Source organism: Lissotriton vulgaris, chromosome 5 (genome assembly GCF_964263255.1).
Source record: "Lissotriton vulgaris chromosome 5, aLisVul1.2, whole genome shotgun sequence".
In the NCBI taxonomy this organism is placed as follows: Eukaryota; Metazoa; Chordata; class Amphibia; order Caudata; family Salamandridae; genus Lissotriton; species Lissotriton vulgaris.
Window position 1 is genome coordinate 1,731,419,150 of NC_141693.1, and position 13,255 is coordinate 1,731,432,404.

Sequence of the window (13,255 nt, forward strand, 5' to 3'; positions counted from 1 at the left end):
TCATTCTCCCTCACAGGGTGATCGTGGAGAGAATGGTCCTTCTGGTCCCCCTGGTGCTCCTGGTGCCCCTGGCGCTCCTGGCCCAGTTGGCCCAGCTGGCAAGAATGGAGATCGTGGTGAGACTGTAAGTACTATTCACTATTATTTTGAAAACTTAAGTATTTGTGGAGGACATGTTAATCTGTTGATGTAGGCATTAGGAACACAGCACAGAAAGAGTGCCAATAAGATGAGAACAGGTGAGAGAATGTTGCCATCAGCACAATAAAAGAAACCGATCTTTGTTGAGAAAACATCTAGATGAAAACTGGCAGAATCAGTTCACTTCTTAGAGCTGCCAGCAGAAAGTAATTGTGAAAGTAAAGACATAAGCTCTTGGCATGTTTGTTTATAGAAATTTATCTTCACCCCAATAATCTAAAAATTGGCATTAAAAAAATTGTAAAGAGATGGCAAATAAAGGGAAAAAAACTGGTAAACAACAAAACAACAATGGAATGAGTATGGGAAGTAAGAGGAGGAGAACAATATTGATATGTCATTAAAGCCTATTGCCAGCATATTGGCCTGTGTTGAATTATGGAACACTCATATAATCAAAATAGAAAGGGGAGAGGAAGTGACAGTGTTATGGAAAGAGACAGGCCTGGGTATTAGCCTATTGTGCACCTGAAAAGCAATACGATAGTCTAACATTAACCATCATATCTTAAAGCACGTTTGTACTACTCCTCACTAATCTTTCTGCTCTCGATTGTCTCTCCTCTTGTCTTCCAGGGCCCCGCTGGTCCTGCTGGCCCCGCTGGTCCTTCTGGTGCCCGTGGCGCTCCTGTAAGTTGTAGTTGCAATTTCAATTAAATACACTCTGGGTATCTTGAATTGGAAGCCCTTGGCTTTCAGATTCCCCTGATGAGTCATTGACTGTGCACGTCTTCCTTCCTTTGCAGGGTCCTGCAGGCGCCCGTGGTGACAAGGGTGAAGCTGGTGAACAGGGTGAGAGAGGCATGAAGGGTCACCGAGGCTTCAACGGCATGCAGGGTCCTCCCGGTCCTCCCGTAAGTTTAAGAACAGGTTTCCTCCGTGCAAGGCGCACACTTGGGGGATCTGGCATGTGGGCGGCGGAGCAGGACAAACTAGGATTCTCTGTGTCTGATGAGAACAGGACTAGGATGTATGTGGGTAAGGAGGTCGTGTTTTGATTGAGTGTGGCTATCTAAGGACAGGTCCTGCTCGCGCTGTTTCCCAGGGATGGAAATGTACTGAGGCTCTGTTTTTGACAGGTGCAGTCCTTTTATGTAGGCGGGTAACTGCAGATGCTGGGTAACTTGAGAGGCCTCCACGTCTTGGATGTGAGGCCTGTCTGCGAGTCTCTATAAAACAGTAGAGTAGACTTGGGGTATTATTAGACCTTACAAACAAAGGGGATGGAGACGGGAAATCGTAGGTCATTTCAAATGACAGAACTCCCGACTAACTCTGGAAGATAAGAGCAGGCCTGCACATTTCCACAGATGGAATAGGCGGCCTGCATCTCAGGATAGTCGGCCATCAGTCTCCTGACTTGATTAGCACAGAAACTAGTTTCTATTGGGCAAGAGCAAGTGGGGTAAAATGATCTTTAGGCATCTGCATGAGCAAGGAATGCCTTGATCTCTCTCTATGAGAAAATGGGGTGTTAGAGAGAATGGCAGCTTGAGGTTTTTGTAACAGAATTTTTTGTAAACGAGAAAGGCAAGTCTTGGACGACAGCGGGAAGGCAGGAATCAGGCATGTGTTTCTCTTGCAGGTGAGCCTCACAGGCTCTGTATGCAAAGAGAACATGGCCTGGCTGTGTGCGTCTGAAGAGGGCAGGCCTTTGCAAGGGGGTTGTGCATTACCAAGCAAGCTAGATAACACACAGCTTGCTCTATTGCCTAGCATACGTTCACCTCTGAGCACTATAATCTATGACAGTGACCTGATATTTTTTTTGTTTATTTCTTCCATAATAGGGTTCCAGTGGCGAACAAGGTCCCCCTGGTCCTTCTGGCCCAGCTGGCCCAAGAGTAAGTAAAACCTTTGCATCAAAAAGCTCCACCAGCTCGCCTAGGAAGATGCTGTAAGAATATTTTTTCTGATAACAAAGTAAATCTGATCAGAGACTATGCTGAAGACCTTAGATCCAAATTTGCTATAGTAGAGGAGGGAAAAATACATTTGGGAAATATATATATCTTATGCATTCAACTTAGAAAAACACATTCTTTACAAAGCAAAGCAAAGGTATTATGCAGCTTTGCATGAAACTGCCTCATCATTGGAAAGCTCTCTTACATACCTAATGCCGGCACAATGTTAGCTGACTGACATTGGAGTCATGCGCTATCAGATATTAATATTTAAACAATGCGTGACTAGTAGCCGTTTTACTTCAATATTTTGATTATACAGTTTAATGAAGCTCGATTGTTGATTTCATTTCCTCAATGCAACTTCACTCTCTATAGAACTGAGACTAACCTATGGTTTGTTTACCCTCTCCAGGGTCCCCCTGGCTCTTCTGGTTCCACTGGCAAAGATGGTGTAAATGGTCTGCCCGGTCCAATTGGCCCACCAGGCCCACGTGGTCGCAATGGAGATGTTGGTCCTGCTGTAAGTAGGATGCACTTTGCTTTTCCTTTAGTCAGGTGCAAGGGTGTCTTGGATTCTCTGGGTACAACAGTGAATATTGTTCTCATTGCCATTTCACTTTACAAAACAGGGTCCCCCAGGTCCTCCTGGCCCACCTGGTCCTCCTGGTCCACCAAGCGGCGGATTTGACTTCAGCTTCATGCCTCAACCACCAGAGCAGAAATCCCATAGCGAAGGACGCTATTACAGAGCTGATGATGCCAACGTAGTCCGTGACCGCGACTTGGAGGTTGACACTACCCTGAAGAGTCTGAGCTCACAGATCGAAAACATCCGCAGCCCAGAGGGCACCAAGAAGAACCCTGCCCGCACCTGCCGCGACCTGAAGATGTGCCACTCCGACTGGAAGAGCGGTAAGCTCACAAATGACTTGTGAAGGCTGACATGATATCTAAGGACGAGGACTTTGTTGAGGAAGTTCTGGCATCACCATGACACCATGCTGGCCTTACTGCCTTTGTGGAAGGAGATGATCTAGCTCTCTCAAAGTGTTTGTGACTGTGGCTACTGTAATTGGGAAAGGTGTTTGACAGGACAGCAAATGGAGATGAGATGCTTTGTCTGCATTGAACTTGGTTATTTGTGTTTAATTCACCAGTGAATCACTAAAGTGAGAGGGTATGGTTTATTGTTATTTTGAGTAAGATTTTTAGTTGACTTACTAAATCTGTTCTTAAAGAGTAATTTATCATTAACTGTCTACTTCGGCACAATTCAAACATGAGAACAATTTCCATTTGCTTTATTTGCTTCAACACATTCTGTGTTGCGCCAGAGCTTGCCCATCTGACTTTTTCTTATTCTTTTCTTGCTGCCTCTCCTTTCCAGGTGACTACTGGATTGATCCTAACCAGGGCTGCAATCTGGATGCTATCAAGGTCCACTGCAACATGGAGACTGGTGAGACCTGTGTCTACCCATCCCAGGCTAGCATCTCACAGAAGAACTGGTACACCAGCAAGAATCCCAGGGAGAAGAAGCATGTATGGTTTGGCGAGACAATGAGCGATGGCTTCCAGGTGGGTAGAGTTTTTGACATGGGGGTGCAGAGCTTCTTCTCGTGTTTAAACTAGCTCTGCAGTTGGTGACAAATAACCTTCTAATCCATGACCCTTTCCTTATGTCCATTCTGCAGTTCGAATATGGTGGTGAGGGATCTGACCCAGCTGATGTTAACATCCAACTGACCTTCCTGCGTCTCATGGCCACTGAAGCCTCTCAGAACATCACCTACCACTGCAAGAACAGCGTCGCCTACATGGACCAGGAGACTGGCAACCTGAAGAAGGCCGTTCTCCTTCAAGGCTCCAATGAGATCGAAATCAGAGCTGAGGGCAACAGCCGCTTCACATATGGCGTTACCGAAGACGGTTGCACGGTATGTTCCCTTGCATGCACTGTCAATCTATCTCCACCAGCTCCCAGTGTGACTTTCAAATCTTCTGGTCTGAGAATCCTGTGGCTGATTACTCTTGGCCGTAAAAATACCAAAGTATTAATCCAGTCAATCTGAAGGAGGCTGAATAGTCACGCCATTTTAGGGCTGGGTCTCAAGATAACAGCCTTGAGATGCAGAGTCTGTCTGTCAAAGAATATACAGCCCTATTTCTCGAGGTGAACCATAGGGAAGGATCTATATTAGGTTATACATGCCCTCATGCATTGAACCTTCTATTTATTTCCATTCGCTAGAAACTCCAGGCAATTTGAGAGCAGTAGAAACCGCGCAGAGCTCCCAACTGGTATTAATGGTGGGACAAATTTCACATTAAGGATCTAGAACACAGCACATTTTGATGTATTTTCTTGCACAGTTCCTACTGAGTAAGCACTTTAACCGGTGTATGTCATATGTGTACAACATGGGGATTGTTATGATCCAAATGTGCCTTTGGTTACTCAATAAGATAGGCCTCCCTAAAATGTATGCTGTACCCGCATGCAGCTGTATACCAGGGGTGAATGTGCGCAGCTTGCACTTGCCCGTGCACATGTGTATTTATTTCTCTATAACGTAACATCAGACTATAAACACTCCTTTTTATCCTATCTCTGCAGCAACACACCGGCGAATGGGGCAAAACTGTCATCGAGTACAAAACAACGAAAACTTCCCGCCTGCCCATCATTGATATTGCACCAATGGACGTTGGCACACCTGACCAAGAATTCGGCATTGACATCGGCCCTGTCTGCTTCTTGTAAATCCCTACAGAAAAGAATTTCACATGGACTTGAATTCATTTTTCTATCCGTCATCTCTCAAGCGATTTTTGTTTCTGTAAAGCATTCCACAACCCAAGACAACTAAGATGGAGGGACTCCACTTGCTTGACCTCTCACCCCTGAAGACAGCTTTGGGTGGGGATTCTTTGGACCAGTGACCTACACGACTGCCCTCCCACCCTGTGAAAGAAAAGGAACACTTTGAAAAATTGGATCGTTCCATGGCAACACAAAAACGGTGCTAAACTTTGTCATAAGTTGCAAAGAAAACTACAAAAACTGAATCCTGGAGATGGGGGGAAACAAATAAAGAAATCCTTAAATTAAAAGCTACAGGTGAAACCTTTCTGCGCTGGGGTCGCACATTTTTGATACCAGCAGAAGGCGGAAGTTTAATTCCACTGAATCGTTGTAATGTAACTTTTTTTAATTTTTTTGTTCCGGTGGCAAAATAAATATAAAAAATTAAATGCAAGTTGTCGTAATTGTTGTCCGAGAGTAACACCGCATAAGGAAAGGAAGCAGAGCGAGTACAAGGGGGCTCGTTAAACACAGGGGTTGAGTTTTGCAGTTCTGGCGGCAAAAGGTGGTACTTGACTTTTCGTAAATGTTGGGAGGGCCCCAGCACCTCTGCATGCCTTACTACACCATGTCACCCAGGACCGATCTTTCAACTTTTAACTGGATGCATTCGTTGTCTGCTGTTCTGGCTTTTCTCTAGGACTAAGACCACCAGAATGCCCTTGGTGTGAAGGTGCAAAGCTCGTGGGCCTGGGTTCATTGGTGATCTGTCGTGTTGTGGGCACAATATGACAAAAGTGCATTGGGGCATATTAATCTCTGCTGGTACTTATGTCTGGAGTTTGGCAGGAAAGACTTCGACCGGTTCTGGCATTTCCTTGACTGCCACCGCAGAGCACTTTAGTTCTCGACAGCAAAGCTGATCCAAAAGGGGACCCCCAATGTCAGGCATAAAGGTGCCCCAATAGGGCAGCCGAGAGGAAAGGTGGGCCTCAAGTCTGGCTGTCAAGAAAGGCTTGGGAGAATCTATCTGTATGGGTTAAACGCGCAGATCTGTATGAAATGAGTCTTTCTAGAAGCTACCTCAGATACAACCCCTATCGCCCTGGCTGGCAGCACTCAGACAGCACCAACTTGCCATTTTCTTTTTTGTTTAATCCCAGGGCTCCAGGAGGCCGGTCTTTTTTTCAATTTGTAATGTTGGACGTGGTCCTCGTAGAGTTAGATACAGAAGTGACTTTGTGAAGAGCGGTGGGGGGGCTGCAGGGCCTGATGGTGCTATATGTTCACTGGAGGCACACAGAGTCCCTTCCCCCTCCTGCCCCAGGGAAATTGTAAATGGTGCTAATTTTAGAGTGTACAATTTTTAAAGCAAACTTTTTGAAAAGAGAATCCAAAGTCGTGTTTTAAAAGTGAAGCAGGTGGATCCTAAAATGCTGTTTTTCTTCTCCGTCCTTGTCTTTCCCTCCTCCAACCTTGTTTTCAATCTTTCTCGCTCTCCCTTTCCCTGTGACCACATTTCCTGGTCCTTCCTCTCGTTCCCACTTCTCTCATTTTCATATCTAGCCTTCTTTTCTCTCTCTTCCTCTCCCCATGACTTTCCAACTGCAAGAGGGGAGGAGGGGGGTGTATTGAGGGTATATCGTGACCATGGATCTGTACCTATTTTGTATGTATAATAAGTTGAGATGTTTTTAATTATTTTGGCTGCTGAAATAAAGCATGTGAAATGATCCAAAACCAACCTGTGGTGGATAAATGTTTTTTCTTGCCCACAGTCTGATGGGTACGGTGCAGGTGGGGTACGGCAGAGCAGCTTTGCATGCATGGCAGGCAATTGGGGAGTTTGTCTGGGTATGATAATATGCAAAGGGTGAGGTCATAAACAAAGTGTATGTGATGTTAACCTGCCCTCAAACTCCTAAAACTTCCCCATGTCTTTTCTTTGGTTGCACAAGGCCTTATTTTGTCACACGATGCCCTCGCAAATTCACCTCCAAACCCTTGTCTGCTTCTCATTTCCTTTGGTCTTCTATTTTACACAAGCTGCCTTCCAAAGGTTCTCGGACTCTTTTTAATCTCTCATTCGGGCTGCCTTTTCTTCCTTCTTTCCCGCCCTTCATTGAAGGATCTTGGGCATTTTAAGATCAGTTAGGTGATGGATCTGGCAGGGGTGGAAAAAGGTGATTGCACAACTCTTCATAAGATTTGGTCAACATAGCTACAGAAAAAAACCCCAAATAACTGAAAGTACAATAGACCTTAATTAGTAGTGATGCTTCTGCAAGCTTAACAACGGACTCAATTTTATCAGGACTCGCATGTCTTTAAGAGTAAATGGGTTTCTTGGCAGAGGGCTTCATTGAGTGCCAGTCCAAGCGCATGACTTGAAAAGCCTGACATTTGATAGGCTGCTGTAGCACCTTTCCAGTCATTCAGCTGCACAGGACCCAACATCACTGGTTTCCTGACAAAACCATCTTTAAAAGAAGTAGCCTGAAAAGAGGACTTCATTTCCCATCAACCGCCAGCTCAGGAAGTGACATCCCTGAATGTTCTATCATCCACCTGCACAGGAAGTGATTTCACTTCCTACTTTCTTCTTTCTTCAATCAAATCCTGAGGGTGTCCCACCACCGCGGTGTCCCCAGCAAAGAGCAGACCTAGACAAGGACAAGTATATTGCCTGATGTGACCTTTTAAACCAGGAAGGACCTTGGGATAGAACCTCTGATCCACTTAAACCTAGATGGTCATTACATTAAGACTAATAAGACCATTGGCTCAACACATTGACCCAACTTAGTACAAATCCTACTATCTACCACATATCCTCCAATGACAAAACACACATTGCAACTCATCCTCATTAATGCTCACTCTACAGTACTGCATGCACGAGATATGGCAGACCTAATCACTTACCAAAAGCTCGGTTGACTTGACTTGTGCTGCTTGCTCGTACCTTTAACCCGTGCCTGGGCAGAACAGCTTTCGGGAGGAAGGAGCCTCGGGGTATAGGGGGTTGTGCTAAGTACCTGCACAAGTCTGCGTGAATACCAAGAGGCCGCACTGAAGATACTGAAGTGATTGTCCGATCACAACGCTATTATGTTTACTCTAAAACTCCCTTTCAATGGATTTAACCACAAAGGTCATTAAATATCATGCCTGGGATAAAAATAAACAAAAATGATCTCACTGCTGTTTTATATGTTTCACAGCCCTCTATGGTAAATGACCCAGATCTAGATTCAGCAAGTTACTCCAGCTGGATCAACCAAGCAGCCATGAAGCTCGCTAACCCTAAAGTTATTAAAAATCACGGAACACAACGCACCCGTTCTTGGTTCTCTCCTAATTTAAGATCCTTAAAACAAAAATGCAGCAGACAGGAAAAGAAGTGGAGGAAAAATTATAATCTTGACGAAAGAAACAAATACAAGCAGTGTATTTTAGAAAACAAATGTGAGATCATTTTTGCAAAAACACACCACCACACTAAAAAATCACCTCAGCAAAAAATTCAGCTAAGAAACTTTTTAACACTGTTCAGACTTTCTACTTCCATCAGTACCAAATCTGCACCTCCCAGCCAATGTGACAACCAGGCAAACGTATTTTTCTCTAAGGTAGCGGAGGTGTACTACGAACTTGATGCTAACCACAACATCATCCAAGTCGAGTCCTTAACCAATCTCTCAGTCAGCAAGAAGAGTCGGCTTAATGAGTTCTTTTTGTTGAAAGATAACAAAGTGGTCAAAATATTAGAAATCACCCAGTCTGGAGCTCCCTCGGGCCCCTGTCCCCCCTAAATTTTAACGAAATATCAGATATTGTAGCAGGTCCTCTTAATAATCTCCTGATCTATATCATTATCAAGGGAAAAAGGCATCCATCCATCCTCTGCTAAAGAAACCTTCCCCCGACGCCCATGGGACTAAAAGCTACTGCCCTATTTCCTGACTACCCATGCCAGCATAAATACTCGAAAGACATCCTAATTCTGAGCTCTCCAGCTTTCTGGAGGACAACGAACTCCTAGACATGGCGCAATATGAGTTTAGGAAAAATCGCAATAGAGTCTGCTCTGATAGCTGCCTCAGACGAATCACGATCTACTGTCCACAACGGAGGAAAGGCTGCAGTTATCCTGTTGGATTTATCCACAGCCTTTGACACCCTCAGTCACACACTGCTAATTGAACACCTAGATGCCATATGCATTGGAGGACGTGAGCTGCTACGTTTCTTTCTCCTAGACAGAGAACAATCCGTGTCCATGGGAAAGTTGACTTCATTACCCTTTTTTTCACTACCGTGAGGTGTCTCGCACGGGTCATCTTAGAGCCCCACCCCTTTTAATGTTAACATTGCCACCTTGGCCAAACTGATCCACTCTTTTGGATTCTCCACAATCGCATATGTGGATGACATGCAAATTGTGCTGTCAATTTCAACATATATCGATGAAGCAGCTGAACGCTTCAACAACTGCCTGGCCGAGGTTGTTAGTTATTTGAGAAAAAAGTGTTTCAAAATGAATTCTGAAAAAACGGATGTCCTTCTGTTCGGGAGAGAGACCTCCTTTTGGAACTCATCCTTGTGGCCCCATTTGAGCTTCCGACCCAAGTCTGTTCAGACAGTTAGGAACCTAGGGTCATCTTTGATGTTAACCTGACCTTCTATGACCAGCTTGATAAGCTCACATTCTCCTATTTCTTCCTTCTAAAATTGTTAAGAAAGATTGTCCCGTTTATTCCATTCGAACTGCAGAAACTGGTAATCATTGCTCTGGTATTATCCAAACTTAATTAATGTAATGCACTTTTATTGGCACCCAACAACGAATTTTGAACAAAATGCAGGTTCTTCAAAATAAAGCTGCCCACCTCTTAATGAGAATCCCTAAGTTTAAATCAACCTCACATGCGCTGGCAGAGCTACATCACTCCAAGATACTGTCCCTGAGTACCTTAAAACAAAATTCAAATGGTCGACCGCCAGTTGAGCACTTGAGTCTGCTTTATCAAGAACCGTTGAGATACCTAAAATACAGAAAAGCATCCTGGGGTGGCCGAAGCGTCACCTCTACCACCTGTAAAGTCTGGAACAAAACGACTAAGCACCTCAGAGACCAGGGTAACTACCTCCGCTTCTGTAAAAAACTCAAAACCTTTTCTTTACATCACTGACTCTAGGTAATACACTATGACGTCTAGCAGACAACAGCGACAAGATGCCTTCGGGCAATTGGACGCTTTATAAACACTATCAATATCAATTATCAATAGGGGCCCCAGTTTTATGGTATTTATTTTTTAACATTTCTGTCTGTATTTATCCACTTTCTTTTGGCCCATCTTACTGGTATGCATCCATATGTATTTTGTGTTTTGAGAGTGAATGGAGTCACAAAATGGTTTATTTCCACATTTATTTAACTGAAAAACGTGCAACCATACTTTGCTGCGTGTCGCATTTTAGGAAATTGAGCAGCCAAATATAGCGAAAAATTACACCCACTGGTAATTATCACCATTATAATACAAATATATTTTAACATATGCATGTGGTTAGGGAAACTAAAACCCATTTTAAACTTCCCATGCAGTCTATCAGCTCAGCGTTTCCATATTTTTATGCCTTTAAAAATAAATACAGACAGGAAACACTTTAGGGCATATGTACAAGGAAGTGGTGGAGTGAGACGTTAGCCGTCATGGCTTAACACCTCACTCCGCCACTTCAGAAACGCAAGGCTGCACCATATTTTCAACAATATGGTGCAGCCTAGTGTTTCCCCCTGAACTGGCGCTACAGTTATCAGTGTAGTGCCAACACAGGCACCCTTGCACCATAATGCAAGGGTGTCTGCGTGAAGGGGAAATTGTTTCCATGCAGGAAGGTCCCGCTTCCTGCGCATAAACAATATTTAAATGGCATTTTGTCACTTCTATGTGTGCTGCTTAATGCAGCACACATGGAAGTCACAAAGTGTAATTTGTTTTTAACAGAATGTTTATGTGCACAATGCAAGGCATTTTGCTTTTTCCATGTGTGCTGCACAAGGCAGCACACATGGAAAAAGCAAAAATGAGGAGAAATAAAGCATTTCTCCTTGTTTCGCCAACTTAAGACCAAGTTTTCCCTGGTCTTAATTTTGTCGCTACCTCCTATTTACACTGCCCTTGTAAATAGGGGGCAGCGTCCACCACAACACCCATTGCCCACCCCTTTCACGCTAAGCATAGCGTGACAGGGAGCCTTATTTACAAGGTAGCATTAAGCCACTTAAAGTGGCTTAACACTGCCTTGTAAATAAGGCAAAGCCCCTATTGCCATGCAACGTCACAAAAAGTGACGTTCCCATGGCGATAGCAGCTTGTACATATGCCCCTTAGTTTTCTGTCTATACTTACCTGTAAAAATTAGAAAAATTTGAAAACCGGGATCCTTAATTATGAACACTATCAATTGTGGCATATGGCCAGGGAACAGCAGTTGAGCAGCGGCCGAGCAGCGGCACACGGGAGCTGTGTGAGGCAGAGGGACGGCTTCACACTCCACACTCAGAAGCTGTGGATGGAGTAGCAAGAAGAAGAAAAGCAGGGGAACTGGCAGCAGTAAGCTATCCTGCCCTTCATTTCCCCTGATAGACCTCCACTACACCTTGATCTCCTCACCGCAGCTCCTGCTCCCTTCAATCAATCAGGAGTTTGTATAGAGCAGCTACTCAACCGTGGGGGTCTCAAGGCGCTGATGGGGGAGGGGGGCAGCTGATCCGTCTGGGCGTGGAGTTTCAATCGAAGAGCCAGGTCTTGCGATCCTTCCTATATTGGGCCAGTGACGGGGATTGCCTGAGTTGCAGGGGCAGGGTGTTCTAGGTCTCCAGGAGTTTCTGGTCTTGTGGATGGATTGGTGTCACTACAACGCATGCTTTTACATCGCATGCCTTTACAACGCGGTTTTTACCACGCAGTCCATTACAACGCATAATGCTTTTAGGCGCTGGATAGTGAATTATTTAATTTACTATTCCAACTCCAGTCCCCGTGGATAGCAGGGAAGGTGTTGGATAGTAAATTAAATATATTCCCTATCCTAGAGCGCCCCCCAGCGCAATGCGTTGCAATGATATGCGTTGTAATGGTTGCGTTGTAATGGTAGTGCGTTGTAAAAAATGTGTTGTAAGTGATGTTCCCCCTTGTGGATCCGTAGGACATTGTCCAGGGTAAGTTGGGTGGAGCAAAGTTGTCTGGCGGGCACGTGGAATGAAAGGCAGTGGTTCAGATAGGCTGGTCCTGAGTTGTGGAGAGCTTTGTAGGCATGTGTGAGGAGCTTGAAGGTGATTCTCTTGTTGACTGGGAGCCAGTAAAGTTGTCAGAGGTGTTGTGTGATGTGGCTGAGGCTTGGGATGTCGAGGACCAGTCTGGCTGCAGCGTTTTGAACGTTCTGTAGTTTCCTGAGCTGTTTCTGGGTGATACCCGTGTAGAGTGAGTTGCCATAGTCGAGTCTGCTGGTGATGAGTGCGTGGGTGACTGTTTTTATGATTCTATGGGGATTAATCTGAAAGTCTTTCAAAGCAGGTGGAGCATGTGGAAGCAGGATGAGCAAACTGCGCTGACCTGGTTGTTCATTGTTATCGAAGAGTCCAGTATGATGCTGAGGTTATGTGCTTGGTCCTGGGGTGGGAGGGGTTCCCAGTGCGGGGGCCACCAGCAGTCATCCCAGGCTGAGGGGGTGGGTCCCAGGATGAGTACTCCGGTCTTGTCTGAGTTGAGTTTGAGGCAGCTATCTTTCATCCAGGTGGCCACGGCCGTCATACAGTTGTGGAAGTTGGTTCTGCCGGTTTTGGGTTCGTTGGTGAGGGAGAGGATCAGCTGGGTATTGTCGGCGTAGGAGATGATGTTTAGTCTGTGGTTTCTGACGATGGCGGCAAAAGGTGCCAAGTAGATGTTAAAGAGAGTGGGGCTCATTGTGGACTCTGCAGCTAATTTTTGAAGGTTCTGAGAGGAACGGAGGTAGTCTGATTCGCTGTGTTCGGCTGGTAAGGAAGGAGTGGATCCAGTCCAGGGCCTTGTCACAACGTCGTGGAGTCTCGTGATTAGGGTGCAGTGGGAGACGGTTTCGAAGGCGGGTGAGAGGTCCAGTAGGAGGAGGGCTGTGGTTTCGCCATGGTCAAGGAGGGATGGGATGTCGTCGGTGACAGTGAGCAGTGAGCAGTGCAGTCTTGATGCTGTGTTTACTTCAGAAGCCGGATTGAGAGATGCCCAGGACGTGGTTCTTTTTGATGAACTCCGAGAGCTGGACTTTGATGGCTTTTTCAATGACCTTG

General features: G+C 45.2%; 1 protein-coding gene across 1 annotated transcript in view; it reads left to right on the top strand.

Moving 5' to 3' along the window:
- COL1A1 (collagen type I alpha 1 chain) overlaps positions 1-6,661 on the top strand; it is a 35,750-nt gene extending 29,089 nt beyond the window's left edge. Inside the window, exons 43-51 of the mRNA XM_086923959.1 lie at positions 17-124; positions 778-831; positions 948-1,055; positions 1,992-2,045; positions 2,524-2,631; positions 2,741-3,023; positions 3,499-3,689; positions 3,806-4,048; positions 4,729-6,661. Coding sequence (XP_086780085.1) covers positions 17-124; positions 778-831; positions 948-1,055; positions 1,992-2,045; positions 2,524-2,631; positions 2,741-3,023; positions 3,499-3,689; positions 3,806-4,048; positions 4,729-4,875 — 1,296 coding nt within the window. The 3' untranslated portion in view covers positions 4,876-6,661. The remainder of the gene's footprint in view (positions 1-16; positions 125-777; positions 832-947; positions 1,056-1,991; positions 2,046-2,523; positions 2,632-2,740; positions 3,024-3,498; positions 3,690-3,805; positions 4,049-4,728) is intronic.
- Positions 6,662-13,255: the final 6,594 nt, after the last annotated feature.